General features: G+C 36.9%; 2 protein-coding genes and 1 pseudogene across 3 annotated transcripts; 1 reads left to right on the top strand and 2 right to left on the bottom strand.

Annotated features, from left to right (window-relative positions):
- Positions 1-11: 11 nt before the first annotated feature.
- On the bottom strand, positions 12-5,359 carry LOC112197278 (probable serine/threonine-protein kinase PBL17). Of its 2 annotated transcripts, none has more exons than XM_024337900.2 (6): positions 4,629-5,359; positions 3,710-4,011; positions 2,912-3,047; positions 1,713-1,849; positions 1,267-1,390; positions 12-781 (listed from the first exon to the last, which is right to left on the bottom strand). In XM_024337900.2, the coding sequence occupies exons 1-6, from the start codon at positions 4,696-4,698 to the stop codon at positions 246-248; spliced, it is 1,305 nt and encodes a 434-aa protein (XP_024193668.1). In that variant the 5' UTR covers positions 4,699-5,359; the 3' UTR covers positions 12-245. The 2 variants fall into 2 exon arrangements, with proteins under 2 accessions (XP_024193668.1, XP_024193667.1); XM_024337899.2 differs by having other exon boundaries at positions 3,710-4,014; positions 4,629-5,355.
- Positions 5,360-7,186: 1,827 nt separating this feature from the next.
- Positions 7,187-11,200, bottom strand: LOC112197279 (annotated as a pseudogene).
- Positions 11,201-16,648: 5,448 nt separating this feature from the next.
- On the top strand, positions 16,649-19,265 carry LOC112198051 (prefoldin subunit 1). Its single transcript, XM_024339065.2, has 6 exons — positions 16,649-16,803; positions 16,880-16,933; positions 17,029-17,134; positions 17,277-17,283; positions 17,405-17,489; positions 18,949-19,265. Exons 1-6 carry the CDS (start codon positions 16,780-16,782, stop codon positions 19,060-19,062), a joined length of 390 nt encoding a protein of 129 aa, XP_024194833.1. The 5' UTR covers positions 16,649-16,779; the 3' UTR covers positions 19,063-19,265.
- The last annotated feature ends 4,477 nt before the right edge of the window (positions 19,266-23,742 follow it).

The following is a 23,742-nucleotide window of genomic DNA, read 5'->3' as shown; positions in this document are numbered from 1 at the left end:
GTCTAGCCACCGTAAAAAACCATCAACGGCTTTCTCCGAATGCTATGCTAAAGTATAATATCATAACGTACATGATAGCTCATAACATAGAATGTCACAGAATGAATTACAACGTATTCATTTCAATTTTTGCCAAAGGGGAAAGAATTTTACTCAATACACCTAAAGGATAGACCGGTTGATATATCTTGTACAGTTCCAACCTCCATCCATTTTCTGGTAAAGGGTTTAACTTCTTGCATAGTTTACTTTTCCCGAGACACAAAACTTGGGGACGGGCTATGATGATCATGATCACTCATAGGCTCACTGTGGCTCCTTTCATTTCCCCGGTTGCTCCTTCGCCTTACCTCTCCTCCCCCTCCACCATCTTTTCCATTTACATCTCTCTTAGCATGAGTTCCAGAGGTTCCCTTTGGAGCCTCATAAAGAGTTACAGCTTTACCTCCACTTTGAAGCAAAGGGTCGTGCTGTTCTGGTGCTTGAAGACTCTCAAGGATTTCAACAACCTGGCTCATAAGGGGTCTCCCTTTCGGGTTCTGGCTAAGGCATTGGTATGCTAGATGGGCCACCTTCAGTGCAGTTTTAAGTGAGTACTGCCCTTCCAGTCGAGGGTCTACAATCCTCAAAAGTTTCTTATTATGATTCAAGAGTGGCCGAGCCCATTCAACTAGATTATGTTCTCGGCTGGGCCTGCTCTTATCCATTGCTCTCCTTCCAATGAGCATCTCAAGTAGCACTACTCCAAATCCATAAACATCGCTTCGAGCCGTTAGATGCCCTGATTGGATCAAATTAAAAATGAGACATGAACTACTCTGGTTTCTAGTTTTCATCTGCATAAGCATTCATATAAAAAACTAACATTTGTCAAAATAACCATATCTACGGAGAATATACAATAGGGGAGGAGAGGATGGAGGGAGGTCTATATCAATTTGGAATATTATTTCCTCTCGACCTTTCTTAAAAGCAAACAAATGTACATGCTGGAATATAAGTCGGTTATATAAGAGTGAAGCACAAGAACATGCCATACGAGATGCACAATTTATCTTTATACCAGTCGTTTGTGTTAATTGTTAACTGCAAAAACATGCTAGACCAATGAACTTCATTTCTGTGTTCTTTATTCTTTTTCCTCATATATTCATAAACAGTTGTTGGTCTATATTAAGAATAGATATAATATCATTTACTAGCGACAAGAAAAGAATAATTATCATTAATAGTATAACTCAGCAACTTAGTTGTGACACAACTCACCAGTCATTACATACTCAGGAGCAGCATATCCGTATGTTCCCATCACTCGTGTTGAAACATGGGTTTGGTCTCCCATCGGTCCTTCCTTTGCAAGGCCAAAGTCTGAAAGCTTCGCATTAAAATCCTGCAATTTATAATTGCAATTTTCAACAACAAAATCAACATGACTTCTTCAGGAGAAATCACTCATTTAATAAAAGCATGAATATTTATTTTCCATCCTTTTATTTGCCAAAAATGAATAAAAGATCATTGCAAGAAGCATTCGAGTCACTTCATCTTCTGGTTTCAGTTTCACTTCTGCATTTAGATTGACTTTTTTAGAGAGCTTTTGGTAATCACTATCAATTCTTTTTTCCCTTTTTTACATTCTTTTGAAGGGTGTGCCTAAAGAAATGCTCAATCTTGTAAATGCAGATATAAGATAGCTATAGTAGACAACGAACCGCATCCAACAAAATGTTTGATGTCTTGAAGTCACGGTAAATGACTGGCCTTTCAGCACCATGAAGAAAAGCAAGTCCTTTTGCAGCATCTAAGGCAATCTTCATTCTTCTTGTCCATGTAAGCGTACAACCCACTCCTACCACCCAAAACAGAATTAACAAGCTATTAAGCAAGAGGCATAATGTCCAATATGAATATGCCTCTCAATCTAAGTCATAATATGCATGAAATTTTAGTTTTGACATAGTGGAAGTATCCACTTGAACACATATTGAAAGTTGTTGTCATAGAGCATCTGCATATCAAGTAACTTCGTAATTGGTGGAACCATGCAGTTTGGGGGAAATTAATATTTACCCCAGCAGTAGGTTTTCAAATAAAGTATGATCAACAATTTATCAGACAATGGAGAACAAAAAAAATGGTTATTTATCCCTGATGAAATCCAAGTTTGAAGTGAAACACAATTTTACACTTTTAAATGCAGTCATGTGTCGAACAAAAACAAAATCCACATGCATATTTGAGTAATGTATCTCATCTTCAAAACAAAATTCCTAATCAAACCTGCTTTGTGCCAAGTTTGAAGTGAAACAAATTTTACACTTTTAAATGCAGTCATGTGTCGAACAAAAACAAAATCCACATACATATTTGAATAATGTATCTCATCTTGAAAACAAAATTCCTAATCAAACCTGCTTTATGGCTAGAGAAAGTATTGGCAAGAAATAAAAGAAAGAGATGTTTTAGTATCACTAACAAGCAGGTATTGGGGACAAATAAGGATCCAGACTGGTCTAGGGAAATTGGAGTTAGAAAGCTGCCGAAATTAAGTAGTATCACTAATAAGCAGGTATTGGGGATGAGTAAGGATCCAGACTGGTCTAGGAAAATTGGAGTTGGAAAGCTGCTGAAAAAGAAGAAAAAAAAGTTGCCCAAAAAGCCAGACAAATAAAGGAGACTAATGGGTGATACATGATATTCTGAAGCATAGGGAATTAAGCACAAGGGGGAGATAAATTTTCTTAAGTGACCAACATAAGCATGGCCAAGTCAGAAGTGCCAAAGTATGACCAAAAAAAATGATGGTGATAATTTACAATATAACCAAAACGATGATACTTAGGTCACTATAAAGCAACAATCAATGCACTAATCAAGGGTTATAGTTTCATCATTCATGAAAAACACTTACTGCGGAAAAGATGTTTTTCCAAGCTGCCACTTGCCATGTATTCATAGACCAATTGGCGGTGGTCATCCTCACAACAGTACCCAATCAGCCTCACAAGATTAGGATGACTGAACTGTCCCAAGTAGTGTACTTCAGCCTGCAAGATAAACAATATCAGACAAAAATGCTTAGAGGATTATAATCAATTGCAAACAAATGACATGAGATATATTATGCCAAATCCGACTTATTGGTCATGGTTTCAAAGATTTGTATTTTGCAAACTAGAAACTTGTTGAGAGACAAAAATTTGTTTAAGCAACAAAGGAAAAAAGAATCATATGTCCTACTTATTTCATCAATGTTTTTAACTTGCAATAAGGGTCATCATTTCTTAAAACAAAGTTACCATATTCAATTGCTCTCATTGACTAGGTCCTTCATTTTGAAAATTTTGATCCACTATCTTCTAGTATCAAGGAAGCTTGAATGTGACACCGAAACTAAAGAGAAGGTTACGCTATTTCTAATGGAAGTTGTAACAAATTAAGAAGTAAAAGAAACTTTGCCTTGCACACAAGGAGGCAACATTTATATCTGGAAAGGACTGACCACAAGCTTCAGACTACGCGCCATTCTGTCAGCCCTTCAGAATGAATTTATCTTCCACATTCATTACTAGAATGTCCCTCTACTTTGTTTTCAAGGACAATAATTCATATTCTTTATCCGCACGCAGAACATGTTGTACAACAGAATACTGTAAAGTGTGATTTCTAGGAAAATAAATAAGATAAGAGTGAAAGATAAGTCAAATACCAGCCATTCCCTATCACCTTGGTACCCTTCTGGGTTAAGCTCCTTAATGGCAACTTGTGTGGACGTGTAACCGGGCCTCACAGTGTCATCAATGACTCCTTTGTATACAATTCCAAACCCACCTTCACCAAGAATCAGATCTGACCTGAAATTTTTTGTGGCCAACCTCATCTCATCGTGAGTAAAGATGTTGACATTGATATATCCTGGACTTTGGCGGAGGTCTTTGATATTCTTTGTAACCAAAGGAGTATCGTATGGTGTTCTATCCGGGTTAGCTTGAGATACCGAGGAGTCATATCCTACTTCATATTTTTTTTTTCACAAGAAAAGGAAAGTGTTACACCATAACTCATAAACAAAATCCTACATCATTTGATTAAACATACACCACAAGTTTCACTTTACTTCTATAAATGTTCACCTTATTAACTCATAGGTCACTAGACTAACAAAGAAATACATCTCTTCCTGGTAGCTTCTAAACACCATACAATTATAATGGCGTTTATCAATCAACATGATTTGTAAAACAAAAAAGGACATTTACAGAATGATCAACATAAGACTGTGCACTTTAAATATGTTCAATAACTACCATATACAAACTTCACCTATATCAAACTTTGCACTTTAATTAAGAAGTACAAGCAAATCCCTTTATTTCAGACACTCCTGACCCGTGACATGACATACCAAACAAAAAAACTAACATTCAAATCCCATGATTGATGCTTCACCAAAAACCTACGTCTGGCACATTTACTCAACAATGCTTCAAATCCAGTCACCTGGTTATATAAACACATGACAAATGACCATACTTGAAAACTCGACTTTCAAAATGTACCACACAAGAACCCAATTCTTCCCAAAAGATCCTAAATTTCATTGTTGAAATGTTAAAAACATGATATACCTTGTTGGGCTTTCTGAGTAAACTTGGATAACTTGGATTCCTTCTTGTGTTCACTGAAACAAATCCCCATGAATCTAACTAACAATACCAAATCCTTATAAATCCGCACCCAAATCCCACCTTACATTCCAACCCCTCCGCCCATTTCATGGCATTGACAAATGACAAAAGCCTCTAAGCCTCCACCGACATGGTCACTTGTCAATGTGGGGGGGTTGGAATACCTGCAATTCGGGTCCGGATTCGATCTGGGTCGGGGCAAATGCGATGTGGGTCGCCGGAGAAACGGCTCTAACTTCTATATTGGGCCACCAGAAAAGCCACCCAAAGCTTTCGGAGCAGAGAGATGATAAATAAAGGGAGGAGAGAGAAAGTGAGAAGAGATTAAAAGGACAAGTCTTTCAAAAAAAACCAGAGACAGAGAGATAGAGAGAGAAAGAGAAGGAGGGATTTGGTCCGGTAGTTGTTGTTTAAGGTCGAGAAGCCAAAAGTGGCGAACATAACGGCAAACCAGACATGATACCCAATACCATGTCACTCCTTCCCTCCCGCAAAAACAAAAAAACAAATAACAAAAATCAAAACTTTCTCGGACGACGATGAGTTGTGATGGTTTGGTAATTTTGGGTTGTACTTTTTTCGTGCCAGCAATCATTCAAAGATTTTTGAAAGTGGGATTTGGTTTGTTTTTGGTGCGTATTCGTTTTCACTCATGGCACGTTGCCATTTCGACCACTTGTTCGGGAAGGTATTAGCGAAACTGCCATTGCTCGAAATATTTGTCTTTCTATTGTGAGTAATGTTTTGTTGATTAGATTCTGTTTTGAGAAACTGAATACGGTGGATTGGGGGGAGTATAGACAGCTGACATGAGAGTGACTTTTTTGTTTAAAATTTTAAATTTACGATAAGAAATATGGTGATCGGCAATAATAACCATGGTATATAATGAGTTAATACGTCCAAGAACATGATTATTAGAATATTAATGAGTCATTTTCATAAGGACTTAGGGAGTAAAGTTCTGAATCTAAAATTATAGATAATCGAGGTTGTAGACATAACACATCGAAGGGATGAGTTCAATGGTTATGACGGGCAGGTCATCAAGGGATGTGATAGGATTAGGAGGTGATTAGACTGGCATATTTCGTTAGTAAGGTATTCTTATTCTAAAATATCAGTAAAGAAGGATTCTTTTCAATCTCAATACTCATATCCAGTTATCCACTGTTCTAACAAACGGTACGTTCTAGGCATCTGCCTAGGTGTTGGTCACTGGGGCACCGATCTGATTATAGGCTAGGCAATGGCTGTAAGCGTTTGACTCATCAATCATTGTCTAGGCAGTCTAGGCGTTTGGGCTTGGGCGCTAGGTATTTTTTAAAACATTGGTTTCAAGCCTCCACCTCGTTGTAGGCTTATTTGTCCTTAGAGCAAGTTCACTGGCAGCCCTTATGCCCGAGCACCATGTCAAACGGTGACCCAAGTCACCAAAATTGTGAAATTGCTCCTTCCACCGGGCTTGCGGCAAGAGAACAGTGGAAGACCCAGGACAGCAGCTCAGTCACCATGCTGCCCGAGCCCGTGACCCAAGCCTCCAGCTGGCCCAAAAAGAGAAGCTGAGGGGAGACGCGCTAGGAGGGTGGAGTGCATGCCAGTCGCTTGTCTTCTAGTGGAGACAAGGCTGCAACGCGTGGCAGTGGGGAAAAGTCAGGTTGTGGCATGTGGGTGGGTGACGTGGCCTGTAGCCATTGGAAGCCTTGAAAATGTGAAGCCAACAGTCCACAAATCTTGACCATTGGTTTTAATTATGAATGGGATCTAATGGTGAATGATTAAAGAGTTAGATAAGGTTAATATATATATATATATATATATATATATATATATATATATATTGTAATTAGTCACTAGGCCAAAAAAGCGAACAGACAACGGACCAAATTCGTTGTGTGATTTGGACAATCTCCGTTGTGTGATGAAAAATGGCACAACGGTGGAAACCCGTTGTGTGAATCACAAACAGTCAACACTTATTTGGTTAAAACTGTTGTGCCTTCTCTCGGCAAATGGCAGCCACAGTTGCCGTGCAGTCATGCTGCACATGTCATTGGCATCATTCACACAACGAAAGTTGTTTTCGAGCCGTTGTATGAAAGGCGAATCAGACAACAGCATTTTATTTTCTCTGTTGTATGAGTTATCCTCACACTTCACTTTTGGAAATTTTATTGTTGTGTGTTAGTTTTAGATAACGTATTCTAGTTATTACAGTTGTGTGATTGTAAATCAGACAACGTATGTTTGTTAGAACCGTTGCATGTTATATAAGGATTCATTGTGTGAACATCCAAATTGTTACTTCAGACAACATTATTAACATTAGAAATTCTGTTGTATGATAATCGTCTTTTCTGGATTTTGTGCATTGATAATAATGCTCCATTTTACCTAATGAACAGTGACTAATTGTGTGAAGTTTACTATATTAGTGCTTGAAATCATTATCCAATGAACAATGATTAATATTTACACCAAAAGCAATGTGATACATCAATAAAATTCCAATATATCCACCAAATATTGAATCCAAGTAACATGTCATTGCTATAAAGTTTCCTAGCTAGCTGAATTTACATGATGAAAGAAAATATATTTTGCTTCATTGCTTGGTATTCCATGCTTGATCACTTAGTGACTCTTTAGGCAACATTTCACTAGATATTCCCAAACCTGCAAACAGAATAAGCAAAATTCAAGGTTATGAAGGAATGATTCAAACTAATTAAAGCTAAAATAGAAGAAAACATTGCAAGGTAACATTACCAAGCCTTGTACACTACGAGAAGCAGAGCTATAATATATGTGTAAGCATAACAAACAAATAATACAATTTGATCAAACAAACAAATAAGCATATATAACATGAAATCAGCAGATGTAAACAACCCACCTTACTCTATCATAGCTAAAAGTTTCAATTGATCAAACAAACAAACACGCATAACATGAAATCAGCTATAAACAACCTGATATTTTGACAGATAACAACTCTCAATAGCATGTGGCCTTAATTCCAGGCTAGTCAATTTTGAGGGAGAGACCTGCAAATCAAAATCATCAGCCAAAATCACCCCAAAGATAAATTTAAGAGTTCACAAACAATCAAATCACTTACTCCTACAGCTAACAATGTTTAGCAAACAACATAGTACCCATCCAAAAGCGAAATGGACATTATTTACAGTCAACTGTGTTATTACAATCTCATTATGGAAGGCTGCATTTAGAATGTCTATGTAATTTCTAAGTCCCAGAAACAAAACATGCTAATAAATATACAACTTTCTTGGAAAAGGTTTTCTGCTCTAAAATTTTCTTAAGGTAAACATGTCTCCAGGAGGAAGGCACCTTTTTGCACTCAAGAAGGATCCTTTACATAAAAGTTACAAAGAAAGCCATAATAAGATGATAATTGTATAATCTACTAAATTTAACAACAAAAAAAAGGGGCAAAGAAGCACATTCTTCTACTCTAAGAAAACTAACCTGCCTCACTATAGTGAAATAGGCATCTTTACTCCAGAGTAATGCCTAGGAACTCCAGTGGGCTGGGCAATTTTCATTTAGCTTGGAGTCGAACCTTTACAAGGTCTGTTGGATTAGCCACTACGATAGCTAGAGCACCTGTTGATGTAAAAGTTTGTCATGAATTTAGGAAGTTAAATTTTCCAGTTTTCAATTCAGAAGGCAAGGAATATATACACAGTAATTTCGACACCTTTACAATTGCCAAAAACTTGCATAGAATTAAGATAACACTTGGATGCAATTAAGGTTAGCGGGATATCGGTTGTACTAACCAGTTAATAGTGCAGCAAGCACTTTATGGTATATAGGAATATCTCCAACAAAAGCACTACCAAACAAGGAAAAGTTTGACCTATTCAACAAGTAGTTTAGGGATATACAAAATGTGTCACAAAGAAAGCATTAAACAGGCAATTCAGGATGTATTACGAAAGAATAATATCATATAAGCCAATTCTTAAGCCTCTATAGATGCATTGTCGTTGTAACCCTGGAATTATAGCATTCCAAAGTGCTGCTAAACCTTCTTCTCTAGCAATGGTAGCCATAGTACCCAATAAGCCCCTTTACTTAGGTGCACCAACTGCATCACCTTTAGCACTGTAGCGGTGTCCAACTTAATGGTACAGAACTGCAAAATAACAAATTTCCTGTCATATACCAAGCTGTGATTCTTCCGAATACAGACAGATACATGAAGTTGAGGGCGCCCTGCAAATTGTACTTCAATTGCTTAAGTTGGACTAAATCATGTTGGCCAAGACATTTTGACTCTAACAGTTTAACCTAACATATTCAGATCAGAGAGAGGAGAGAGACAAAGACATGAGAGAGACAATCATGTATATCAAAGAGATGAGAGAGACAAATCACCATCCTTATTGGCTTTAAATCCACATTATGCAATTTCCTGATGCATCATACCAGGCCTAAAGTTTAACTTCAACTAATTTAGAACACAAACCCATAAAACCGAAAATGTATTGACATCATGCGAACTCTGGATTGCTCAACACAAAATTCAGCATAACCCAAGTAAGAAAATGCACTGATGAAGCTAAAAAGTACATAAATTTAAGCTAAATGATCATCAAACAACCCAGATAAGCAAATTTCACAACTATAAACTAAAACTACCAAAAAAGAATTGAAATTTAGATATAAAGAGAAGGACGATGGATACCTCAGTGAAACAAGCAGCGAAGGCACTGCACAAGAACGTCTGCAAGAATGAGATCTCACACCTGGGGCTGAGATCCGCCATGTTGGAAACTGAAAAGTTCTAGCAAGATTCAAGCCCTTGCCATACGCATGAAACTAGGCAAGATGCTCAGCCTGCAAAACAACAAAGCATAAAGGAATTAGCCCAATACCAGTAACCCGGACGTTGAATCAGGTTTGACAAGAGTAAAGACTGAATTGAGATACCCAAAAAAAAAACTTATCAAGGTCAACCCAGTGGCCACCAAGTTCTTCGAATCGCAATTTGGTGGGTGATATCGAGATCGGAGAGAGAGAGAGAGAGAGAGAGAGAGAGAGAGAGAGAGAGAGAGAGAGAGAGAGAGAGAGAGAGAGAGAGAGAGAGAGAGGTTATGGGAGAAAACAAGGGATTGGGTGAAATAGAGCATTTCAATTGGAAAACAGATTTAGTAGAAGGATGTAGAGGCAGTGGCAAACTTTCATTAATTTAAGAATAATAGTGAAATCAAGCCAACGGAGAGTTATGAACTGGTGCCAACAACTGTTACCCTGAACCAAAAGCATACAGATCTGGGCGGAACAAAAAGTGATAGACAGATCGAGTATGAAAGAGAATTGCCCATCTGCGGTGAGTGAATTTGTTTTACCCAGAGTTAAAGAATCTGAGCTTCTTGGTTTGGTTGATATGACGAGGTACAAATGGGGATGAGAGAGTGAGATGGAGGGAACTAAAAATGTTTCTGGAAAAAAAGAGGGGGAGTGCCAAAAATTGAACCGAAAAAAATGGGGGCAGCTCCTGTTTTTTTTTTTGGCTCGTCCTCGTAACGTTGTTAGGACACCTTAATAAAAATGTGTCCTTGTAGGGTGTCCTTAAAGCCCATAATTGTAGTAGTGATTACATAAAACTACTAAACAAAGTAAATTATATATTCCACTAATCCCAAAGACTCAAAAGTTAGCAAGTGCTTCATAGAAACACCTAATTCTACCTCTTACACATAACAAGAGATGGAATAAAAGACGGGAGCTATGGGCTGGGCAACTCTGCATCAATATAAAAACAAAACCAGTTCATTTATTCACCAATCTTAAACAGCTTAGTATTACAAAATCAAATAATTACAACAGTTCTACCAAATTCAATTTGGCTACAATTTCAAGACTCATAAGCTTCTTTTCTGACGCCCAATATACTAAGGGAACATTTAAAAACAGAGATTTCAAGAAGCCACCAAACAAACAGATTAATGCAATTGTATAGTTCCACTGTACTTTTCTATCCAATTCCAACAAAACAGGTCATGATTTTAAACCAAATAACCACAATTTTTCTACCAAATCCAATTTGGGTTCAATATCAAGATTCACAAACGTCTTTCCCTTTCTCTCTCCAACCAATTCTTTATATTCAAGAGCACAATTACTAATCTAACATTTAACAAACAGAGATCTCAAGAAACCACCAAAAAGAAAAAGACTCATACAATAAAAACCCTAATTCAAGAAAAGGGAAATGAAAAGGTTAGAGAATAACCTACTGCCACTGCGGGGATGCTAATAACCATTTAAATCACTTTCTTTAAAACCAGAGAATAACCCACAGATTTAAAGATTCGAAAATAAACAGATTGAAAAGAGAGGTTACCAGTGAGGCCAAGAGAGAACTTGATGATTGAAAAGAGAGGTTCCGCCACTAGGAGCTCTACCCATACCCCGCATCGTTAGCAATGGGGGAGAGAGAAATCCTAGATCTGTTTTCTCTCTCCTCGAATTCTTTCTCATCTGCGTGCTTTCTCTCTCCTCCATTGTGTTGTAGAGGTGAAGAAGGTGAGATAGGAAGTGAGAAATGATGATTGTTATAGGGAAGAAGACAAGTTGTTGGTGTCGTGCCGGAGAAGACGAGCGAGAAAGAGAGAATGACCTAATTGGGTTTCGAAATTGAAGACCTGGATTCCCAATCCAAGATTTCCCTTTAGTATTGGGTGATTCAAGAGACCGATTTCAGTATGGGTGATTCAAAGAGACTGATTTTAGTATTGGGTGAGTGATGGTTGTTTGACTCGAATGAAATTCTGAAGAGGGAGAGTTTGGGTGCTGGCATGAAGAAAAGGGAGAGTTTTTATCGAAGTGTGAAACAACCTTATGTGGGAGTGAGAGAATCTCATAATAGAGAAGGTAGCTAGCTAGCCCTAATTAATTTGTCGAAGGCGCGCATTTGGTTCTTTTATTTTGTGTCCGTGACTCAGACAACACATAAATCAAGTTATGTTGTCTGATTATCTAAATATTAAAATTGAGCTGAGGGAGCAAAGAGGGAAAATTCCCGCTTATGTGCAATCAAAGTATCATTTTTGGTGCTAGGCATAGGCGTTTTTCATTCAGACAACACAAATAAGTAATTACGTTGTAGGAGTACATATATGTAACCTACATTTCAATCAAAATTTGTTCGCTTTGGGGGAAATGAATGTCATTCTGGGATACATCTAAACCTTCCCAATATATCTTCCTCATTTAGACAACACAAAGTAAAAAACTGTTGTATGACATTTTGCACGCTACACATACAACAGATACAAATAGACTGTTGTACTATAGAGGAGGGAAGTCTGAGCAGAAATAGGAGGGAAATGTGCCTCTTATTTTTTTTCCATTCACATAACAGACCTTTCTTATAAGTATTGTGCAATGAGTTTCTAACTAAGAACTTTTGAATTTTAACAACCTTATATGACGAAAGTTTCTTAAATGTGTTGTATGATTCACTTTCCTTCATCACACAACAAAAAAAAAAAATCGTTGTGTAAAAAGTGTTGTATATTTACGTTATTGGCCTAGTGAGTAACCGTTAGATTACAATGGTAACAAAAAAAATATAACCAAAATTTTCTATGAATAAATTGTCGGTGGTGTACATGTGATAAAAGTGTCAGTGGAGTTATAAAAAAAAAAAAAAGTGGTCGGAATTGAGTGGTCGGTGGATATATCATTTTGTACTCATAAAATTTTCTTTGGTTGGATTTCCAAAATGTTCATCAATAGTATTTATTTACATCATACATTTCTTATTTACACTAAAAAAATTAATAAAATATTCTATGAACAGTAACTAACTGGTGATCTTGACCCCAACGAGTGGAAACAGAGGTCCAGTGGCAGTGAATAGTGTCCTGCCCTGGTGACCTGGTGATCCAATAGGTGAACTTGCTCTTAGTGTCGATGCTCTGTTGAATTTAGTTGTTTGAGATTTGGAGCCGGTTGATCTCCATTGTCAGCTCCTATTGTCACACCCCAAATTTAGAATAAAGATATTTTGAATCCGAAACGCGATAACTTAACAAGCACAAAAAAAACACTTAGAATTCTTTATTTAAATTAGGTGATAAAGCAAACTGAACTCACTAACATCAATACTGACTCTTTTTTTAAAGTCACATATTAATTTACAGAGAATTTACAAATTAAATTGAATGACAATTCAATAAATAAGCACACTCACTACACAGCGGAAGAATAAAATTAAAGTACACTTCAACGTCCAAACTACAACAGCAACCAAACCTCAACTTCGATGACTATTACTCCGACTTGCACAATAACCCCTACACCATGGAATAGTGCACCGGGCTTGTGTGAGTAAACCTAAATAACCCTAAAGATGCATTTCCAACTCGAGGACAACAATCAACACAATGATTAATTCCAACAACAATTTTTTTCTTTTTTCTTTTTAGGAACACACATGTCACAACCGTGACAATTCAAATCATTTTAAATGAAAACCGGTAATCCATGCATAGGAATTTAGTTTAGGAAATCACCAATAGTAAACAAACCAAAACCATAGTAATCCCTGTGTATAGTTTAGTTCAGGAGATTACATTTAAAATCAAACAATTAGAATGAAAAGGAAATAAATAAAGAAGTCAAACAACTCACGAGTAATTAAAACAATCCAAAAACAACTCCATATTAAATAAAAAAACTCAAGTCCCTCAATGGACGATAAAAGAAAGAACCCACACGAATTCTCTTTAAAAGCGCGTATTCCAAGGCCTCATGTAACCCCTGTGTTACTCTCATGCAATACAATGGTAGACAGACTAGAGCTCTAACTCAATTGTAGACTGTCAGCTTGCTGAGATTCAAACCTACGATAATAATTGTCTCTGTCACTACTTGTGACCTGAATCAGTAGATCCGAAAACATTTAAAGTCTCATGTGACTCAAAACTTTACTGAACTGGACTACTCATTCAACACAATAAGTAACAGTTCAAAACGATATTCTGAATAAATCACAATTCACTCATATCACAATGTCACGCCATCAACATATATATATATATATATGTCACGTAAATGTATAAATACACACACACACGGTCATCCACATATGAATGCCATTAATACCAACTATAGTTCACAATCACAAAAACATCGAGAAACTCATTTTTATACTTAAAATCTATTTTCTATACATGTGAACAGCAGTCCTATGAACCGTAGTCGATCGAGTTCATATCATTTAAAACAAATATTCATTTCTGAAAACGATTTACAATGATCAATTAATTCCGAACAATAAGTAAATTCATTTGTAAATGAACCACGTAAGATTTACTCACCTCAAAATCCTGCTGCATCTTCTCTTACAGTAGAGATAAGGTATTGAATACGCTCTGCTAATCATCTAAGTAATATATGTCACAACTTAGTACACGGATCAAAAGCGATTAAGCTTTGAACCCTCGTTTGAACTAAAACCTTGAAAGTAATGCCAATCGAGGCAAAACTTCATCTGAAACCACCCAAGGTCTCCAAAATACTTCTACGATCAATATACCAAAGCTACAAGTCGATAGGACAGTCGAATCCTTACAGATCAAAAACCGATCTAACCAAAAACCCTAAAAAATCATAACTTGCTCATACGATTTTCAAAATTATAAACTATATATCGAAATGCTTGTATCGACGAGTAGATCCCAATGAGGGGCAGAAACTGCTCCTGAGGTGGCCGGAAGCCGCCGAAAAACGCCACCACAGAAAGTGGCAGAGCCACCTCTGACCTCCGAATTGGGCGGCAAGACCTATGCCAAACTCTTTCTCTTAACATGCACAAAGTCTAAATCAAAAGCCATTTGGCCGGAATTTACCTCGGAAGATTTGAAATCTGAAGAACCCTAGATTCTCAATTTTCAAAATTCGATCTCCATAAGTTGAATCGTTGCAAGCCACCTTGCATGGAAGAAAGCTTTTACGTCCTCTGGACTCCAAAAGTCCCCAAGAATCGCCGATTATGGTGGCCGAAATTGAGAGTTCCGACAAGATGGCAGATTGAAGCGCCTCCATTACTTCCAGCCGTTGTAGCGCCGCACAGCCTGACCCAGGTGATGAAACTTCACAGAGTTGGATAGGGGAGTGAGGCGAAGAGAATGGGACAAGCAGCGTGGCCAATGGTGGCCGGAGGAGAGAGAAATCGCCATCGAAAGTAAGCTGGGCGAAATTGGGGTCGGGACCGGAGATAGAAAACTTTCCAAAAATGGAAAGTTGGTATTTTCGGAAATTTTTTCCTATTTACACTAAAATGGAAACTTTTTCAAAATAGCATAACTTCTTTATAAGAACTTCGATTTTCGCGTTCCACATATCCACGAACTCGTATCGACATGCTCTATGACTTTCGTGAATGATGTTTTTGGGGAAACTCAATGAATAAAAGTCAACTCTTTGACCACTCGAAAATAAAACGTTTCAAGTAATTATTTGTCTGAAACACTTTCGTTCCACCCTCAAACCACGAAATTATACTAAAGAACACTTTATTAATTCCCAGAAATTTTAAGAAATTAATAACGAATTTTCGGGATATTACACCTACACATGCTTTTACTTCTTCATCAGCGATCGCGTGACCAATTTGTAATTGGACAACATCTTCTTCCTCTTCTTGTTGTCCACTGTAGATCTGTCAGAGTTGGAGCTCGATTGGCACTTAACTGAGGACATTTAGGGAGAATCAATTCATGTATTACGAAAATGAAATTATTTTTATGGATTATAGCAAAATTGGGGGTTGTAAAATTGAGAAATTGAAATGAGGAAATGATGATCTGATTCGATTAGTTCATGAGAAAACGTAGAACCAATAGAGGATAAGAGCGGATCAAGCGAATTCATCGCATCAGTGTCACATAAATGCTTCTAAATTCATTAGGGTTAGCCGGTTAGGTTACAAAGAATTCTAGAATTCCCAGATCTCCAAAATCAGAATTGAAAGAAATTTAAAAAAAAAAAACCTGAAAACGAACAACAGAAAACACCATTAAGGCAACTACTGCTGCAACTTTAACATTATAATACCTATTACAATTTTATTTTCATCATGTAAAAGGTCGTCAGGCGGTGGTTTTTTATTTATTTTTTATAACATAAAAAAAAGGTAGTCAGCCTAGACGTTTTTTATTTATTTTTTATAACATTACTTCTATCAATTGGGTTTTTTGTTTGCTCTATATTATTTAAATCTCTCTACAGCATTATTTGGGTGATGTCAATAAGGCGAAGTTTGTCTTCTGGGTACACATTTTAACTTTTACATCATTTTATACACCAAGCTATTGCTACAAGTTTTAACTCAATTTGCTTTCAACATATCTTTCGAGAAGCAAACTTTGTAGCAGATCTTCTGAAAAAAAAACCTTTGTAGCAGATGCCTTAGCTAATCTAGGCCACAATTGTACTAGTAGAAATGTGTGGACAAATAGAGTCCCTATTGAGGTTTCAAGAGCCTTAATGTTTGATATTGTAAACTCGGCATGCCAGAGAGACATCTATTTTTAATTTATAGTCTTTTCGTATCAAAAAAAAAAAAAAACTTTTACTCATTTTTTTAACATGCAATGACGTTGAATAATGTTCATCTTTTATATTTAGCAAGCTGTGTGACAGCATCGCATGAAGTTGTTGGAGATCTTGAGTTTAATTCATTATTGTAGTTTTACGGAATCTATAATTTTTCGAAAATTCTTGTACTGTAATTAGTAACAAGTTAAAATACCATTTCTTTTAATAATAGACATCAAGTTTTACAAACGAATCATTACGTGTAATTTGTTCGCTTCCGAACACATACACACGTACTATAACACATAATTTTTATATTAGCTACGATCATGTCACGTGTTTGATACGGCTATTTAATGAGTGCACATGATTTTGAGTGTTAAGGGATGAAATTGGAACCCTGAAGCCAATAAGTAGTCAAGCACCAAGTTACTCGCTACTGACGACTCTAATTTTTCAGACTAGAACCTCTTCCCACACAGCAGGGTCTGCAACTACTCGATTGAAAATGGCCGACGAAGCCAACAGAGCTGTAAGCTCCCTTTTTTCTCTCTCGATTTTCCAATTTCTTTACTTGCTAGCTATTGACCACAATCACTCTTTTACAGGCGTTCATGGAGATTCAAGGTCGCATGATCGAGCTCACCGCCAAACTCAAGCAGGTTTTTTTTTTTTTTTTTTTTCACCCAGTTCAATACGAATACAAAAATATGGTGAAAACGTAAACTTATAAGTGGAGAATTGAAATGGGTTTCAGGTGCAGAACCAGATGCGAAACAAAGAAGGAGAAAAGAAGCGTGCTTTTCTAACCCTAGAGGAAATTCGCCCTTTGCCTGATGACGCCAATACTTACAAATCCATAGGTACTTCAGTTTTGTTGTTTTAATCAACAAAGAGTCTCAAGTTTTAATCTTTCCCTAATAAAATTAACCCTTTTGCTTTTTTTTTTTTTGGGTGTTTGAATTTGAATTTGATGGTTTTGTTGGGATTTAATCTGTTTTGCAGGAAGAACGTGAGTTCTGGATTGCTCTTACTTAAAATTAAATGGTTTTCAGGACTTGTTGATTAATGAGGTACCTCGTATTCTACATAGATGAAATAGTGTGGTAAACTCTGTTATTTATGGTGGCCAGGTTTGTTTTAGAGCCCAAGTCAGTGTTGGTGAATGAACAGGAGCAGAAGCTCAAGGATAGTGAGAGCGCAATTGCCTCACTACAGGTATTCCTCTCCTTTCTTGTACATCTTTCGATCTTTAATTTACCCTTTTGGGAGATGCCACCAGCTAGTGTAGATGTCAATCCTGGATCAAATTTGCTTATTCATAATGTCAGAAATAGGCGGCCATATGTACATGGACTTGAAAAGCGCATGCTAATTCACCTGTTGCCCTCATTTACAGACTTTTTTTTGCATTCTGAATCTCTTTCTTGAACGGTTGTCTTTGCATTCTGTAAACCACTTGAGCAATTTGTGGTATCTCTTACTGCAATGCCAGACAACAAATATTGATTCGGTTAAAAGGATTATCATATTGTTTATCGTTTTCCACTGAAATGGATGAATGTAATTGATTTGAAGTTCCAATTTTGTTCAGTTGAGATTGAAGGATTGTATATTCTAGTATCCTATGATTGCCAACTCATTAACATGTCTCTTAGTCCTGAATGTCAACTTTTTGTTTTTTTGTTTACTTTTGTGCTGTTAAATTTGGTTTCACTTGAACCTGTGAGTTGTGATATTGCTTATAAGAATCTTAAAATGATTTTGTATGAAGCTTTGACCGTCTTGAAATGTTACTTTAATAATAGTGAATAGGAGGGCTGAACCAGGAATTAGGATAAAATGATAAATTTTATCGAAAGCATGTGCCTTCAAGACATTTTGTCAATGGTTAACAGCGTGGTCATGTTGTGAAATCATGTTTTGTTTTCAGAAAGGTGGAGGTTATTTAACTGCTTTTTCGCAACTAAAGCTTTGTCTGTGTGCACATTAGAGACTTCCTGTAGAATGCTCATTTGAAGTTATGTGATGTACTAAGTCTCTGCTCAAGCAAGTTTTCCCATTTTTGTTAGCTTTCCAGTTAAATATGAATCCATGTCAACACGTATATATGTGCAATGCTATATGTAAATTCCTAATATGGTATTTCATATATCTCCTCTTGTTCAAAATTTCTGTCCAACCTTCTGTAAGTCTCTTTACCCAATCAAGCAATAAATGTGATGCACAAGTCAATATCATGTTCATGAGTTATGATGTGTTGAATCCCAAACTGTGGTTTTGTGTTCATGTAAATGCTTGTGGAGGGAGAGAAAGCAAGTTGAAGAGAAAACTGGTGGAATTTTTGTGGGGTGCTGTGTAGTTAAGGTGGAAACAACAAATTACAAAAATATTGGAGGAAGAAAGTGGGGGTTGTGGGATTCTTTTCGTTGAATTCTTTGTGGTTAAGGATTTTGTACTGCTCTAGCTTGTTACTTGTTCCATGATTGCATTTATGTAGGATTTAAATTAACTACTTGGTTTTCACAAAAAAAGAAGAAGAAGAAGTTTAAGACCATGTCACGTTGTACATTGTTTCTTGGCTACATTCAACACTACTAAATTTTAAAAGACAATAAAGCTTTTTTTCTTGTCTGGACTTTGATGGAAGTAAATTGATTTTCTGTGCTTTCCACAGACCTCAAAGGAATACATTGAGAAACAGATTGGAGAGGTGGAGAGCAACTTGAGGGAGCTATTGAACCAGGATCCAAGTCTTGCTCGTCAGATAATGTCCATGACTGTAATGTGAATTTCAAATCATTCAAAGTCTTATGCAGTGAATTTGTTTGGTTTCGTTTATACAACACATGACATTTGTAGAAGTAAATGGTTTTCCTCTCTGCTGCTACCTTTTTGATCACATACTGTGTCCATTCTCGTATTTTATAGTAGTTCATGGATCATATGGTGACATGATCTTGAAGCAACTCATGCAAGTTAATTCTTTCTTTGAAAGTATCCTCCATATATCAATTTTGTATTACTTGATAAGCTGACCATTTACGCACAGTAGCATGTTATCAAATAAGAAAGATTGCCCCGTTATAGCATTGATATTCTAATGCGAATTTTATTTTTAAAACATGATCATGCTTATGAATTCATGAGGAAACAGTTGCGAGTAGACTTACTAGTTTCCATAATAGTATCTGACCAAAACTTGGAAAAAGTTTTAAAGATTGCATGAGGAATCTATCACTCTAGGGTAGTTTTGCAGCCTGACCACTCTGAAGGATGGAAGGTATGTAAATTGAGCAAAAGCCAAAACGCACAACAAAGCTAAACAAAAAACCATAACCTAGAATTTTTTTGGCTACATTAAAAATGAGAGACGTTTTGGCCGTTATCCTAGCTGCTGTGTCTAAATCAGAGTAGACATCATCAGAAATCTCTTCTTCCATTCCGGTCTACTCCCTTTTTCTTTGTCTCCTGCAGTCCTGCCAATCTTTTTTTCCTTTTCTTTTTTGAAAGATCCAAACCATGGCTACTATTGATGATGTCTTGAAGCAGCTGGCAGCAACGCTGGCCATCGGGATGATGGTGTGGTGGCAGCAACGCCTTGTTGACGATGACAGTGATGACATTGACAACAATGATATTGATTTTTGGTGGCGCGACTCCTCATCGAATACTACCCTTGTTGATCTGGATCGGTTCGTGGCGGCCATCAGTAAGGTCTGATCCCACTCAGGCCAGATCACTATTCGAGCTAGCTTTGGGTGTTTCTATTGCCAATTCTAATAATCAGAGGAGAAGGAATGAGGGTCATTTGTATAGTGCTATGGTATTATCTCAATAGTGGTGGTAGCGGATTACGATGATGTGGGTGACATAGGAATGGGTTACTGTGCCTGGTCTTCCGCTGGTGTTCACAAACCGGAAATGGGGTAGGAAAGTTGGATTGGCATCGGCATACATGTAGGTTGATTGATAGCGGCTTGAGAGGTAAGAGGAGGTCCTAGTTTAGGTGGAATGGATGTGGGTTTCAGGCTTTCCCTTCTAAAGCAAATGTATTATCTTTCTGAGACTTTCTCAACTGAGTTGGAATCTGTGTATATTAATCTGTGGAGTTTGTGTGGCATATGTGGATGTTTCTGGGGAGGAGATCACCTGTCCCAATTTTCTCTATTTTGGTCCGGATATCATCTTCGTCATCTTGCTAGTAACCTTCTTTCAGGCATCCTCACACCTCATTCCAAATAGATTCTACAGTTTGGAAATGCATTTGGGGTATCCGTGCTACTCCCAAGGTGAAGCATTTCATAGCTACCAGCTCTAATCGTCATTTTGCGGCATCCCCCATTTGTCCTATCTGTGACTCACAACCAGAAACTATTGAGCCATGTTGCATTCACCTGCTCTTCAGCCACAAAAGCATGGTTCATACATCCCTTAAGCTATAAGGTTCCTGTTGCTCACATCACTACGTTGGAAGATTAGATTCGTCAACTCATCACAGATTGGCAATCTGAATCTTTTGCTTCCCAGAAATATACCGAAGTGGCTTACCTACTTTGGCAGCTATAGAAGCATCGTTGTGATTGTATTTTTCATCGCAAACCACCTGATCCTTTTGCTGTGGTCTTGTGGGCGACTCCGGCATTCTCTGAATTTTCTTAAGTTAACGGAAAGCTGAGTCGCTATCAAATTATCAATATGACCGCCTCAACTTTATCCTTACAACCTTAGGAGCCATTTCCCCCTGGTATCATCAAGATAAATGTAGATGCTTCATGGCACATTATAACCAATGTTTTCAAATGTGAAAGCGAAGGCAAATGACCTTGCTGGCTGAATAATAGAGAATGATTATTAAATAATAGAAAGAAAAAGAGGTATAAAGGAGGTTATAAAGGAGGTCGTTTTGTTGCTTTAATTAATTGTTAAAGACGATGTCGTGTAAAGGAGATCGTTTAGAACTAAAGCTGTTTTGATGCAAAAAAAAGAAGGAAAAAAAGGGGACCCACGACTTCATCTTCTTCCTTGTGTTCAGGCTGGATCAGAGCTTGCCTTAAGCAAAAACAGGCAGCCCTAACGCTTTTTAGGTAGCACGCCTTAATTTGGACCTGCAAGGCAATTTACTGTCGCCTCACACTGGAGCGTGTCCCGGGATCACCTCAGCGTTGCCTTTGAAAACACTGATTATAACTATACTAAAACCCATTCACAAAAGGACAAACAAAATAAATAATATCTTGACCATTCTACCCCTGTTTTGCTTCCCCTTTTACGGAATTGTCCCTCAAGTTATTATTAAAAAAAAAAAAATTATACCTTACATCATTATATGTATAAACATCACCTACAGGACAACACCTACCGTTCATAAAAAATGACAGATTTTTTTATATTTTTTTTATTTTTTATCGTAGTTTAGATGAGAATAAACTTCTTAAGTTTGTAATTAACAAGTATGACCCTGTAGATAGGTTAATGTATTTTCTATATTAGATTTATATAACATATGCGCTATGGACGTAAGCCAATAAATTTTAAATTATAATCGCTACTTTATTATGTATAAAATTTAGAAAGGAAAGAGACTCGCAACATCTTGCGGGCTTTGTGAGTAATGAAATCACTAAATGGTGGGATTGCTACTCCCTTTCGAGACCCTCTGGTTTACTCCTCCATGGTGTGGCCAAGTATGTTTGTACCTCTTGTCCACTGCTTGCGAAAGCATTGGCCTGTAGAGAGGTTCTTCTCTATGCTTAGGATCTCTCTCTCACCGCTATCATGATCGCTTCAAATTCTAAAAATCTAATCAACGTCCTTTCACACTCATCTCATCATTCTCATTGGTCTCTAGCCCTATCGTCTCTGATATCCGTACTTTGGTTGCTTCTTTAACAACCTCAACTGGTCTTGGACCAACAAAACGGTCAATGCTGCTACAGACCACATCACTACCTTGGCATACAGGAAGGTGTGCCCACCTACGTGGGTTTCGCAACCGCCTCCCTTCTTGCAACATATTTTGCTTTCTAATATGGCTTCAGCTGTACCTTAGTTAGTTTCCTTTTTCCTAGCTAGTTTTGTCTTGTATTGCTATTCTCTCTTGTATCCTTTAGTTTTCTTGAATGAACTTTAGTTGACAAAAAAAATCATATTAGGCCACATATTTCTTTACTAATAGCAAGCTTATGCCATTTACATCTATTATTATTTAGCCAACCAACCTAGAAAACTAGAGATTAGCGACAAATGCTTGAAAACCATTTTGAAAAATCCATGATCTGCTGAGGGTGGATCTCGATCCCTCATCGCAACGCTAGACTAAACAACTGCAGGTGAAATATCAGCGACACACTAAAAGAATGCACACTATTAGATAAGAGGAACTGGCAACTCGAGGATGGCACCCAGTGAGGAGACAACTACTGGAGTCGTCCATGGAAAACTCCCTCGTGAAGACCAAAGCCGGTTGATAGGTGTACGAAGCCAACGCTAAAAAAAAACCGTAGCGGTAGCTCTTCCAAAAGAAAAAAGAGATGAGAGCAATATTTAAAAGGGTTAAATACTGGTTACTAAAATGAACTTTAGGGGTAAAATCACTTCAATCTCTGCTCTTTTAATTTCATCAGAAACATATTTGCACTCTCAATTTTGATCTAATAAGTCAAATCTATTAGTCTTCTGTTAAGTGAGTCTGTTAACTTGCTGACGTGACTCATATGGGGCCCATATTTTATGACGTGGAGATGAAATGACATACCTAGTGAGCTTAGGAGTTTACATGGACTTTGTGGGTTTTTTTTTTTTTTTTTTTTTTTGTGACGTGTCAACTTATGATTGAATGAGTGAGTCTTACTATTAGAAATCTCAAAAATAATATTTTCAAATGACCTAACTATTGCTCAAACCCATGACCTCTTGAATAGAAGTCACCAAAAAACTATCATGCTAACCTTGCATTGTTATAAATTATCCTCAGTTTTTTATACTTTTTTTTATCAAGTAAAACAACTCATAATCAACTAGTCTATTGTGACTTTATGAGTCAAACTCATGACCTCTCACATACAAATGAGAGATTTATGCTACTAGACCAAATAGTATTGAGCTTCAGTTTTTATACTTATACCATCTCCCTTGATTGAATTTTCTCTTGGTCAAACTATATCTATTAAAATTTTTAACAAAAATTCATTAACCATTTTTTATTTGAAAAGTTTTAAATACACACCCCTAATTACTTAATACACATTCCTTACTCAATACATTTACCATTTAATTTATCATTCTAACATTTTACTAAATACACAACCCAGATTACCTAAAATATCCTTAAACTAAAAAACCATGAAATACACTATTATTTAACTACATTAAGGCTACTATTTAATTTGATTAGTATATATAATTGACCATATTAATTACTTGTGTTAGTTATTGGGAAATCCATAAGGATTCATTATTGTTCCCTTCA

Source organism: Rosa chinensis, chromosome 4, assembly GCF_002994745.2.
Source record: "Rosa chinensis cultivar Old Blush chromosome 4, RchiOBHm-V2, whole genome shotgun sequence".
Classification (NCBI taxonomy): Eukaryota; Viridiplantae; Streptophyta; class Magnoliopsida; order Rosales; family Rosaceae; genus Rosa; species Rosa chinensis.
This window is presented reverse-complemented; position numbering and strand designations above follow the sequence as displayed.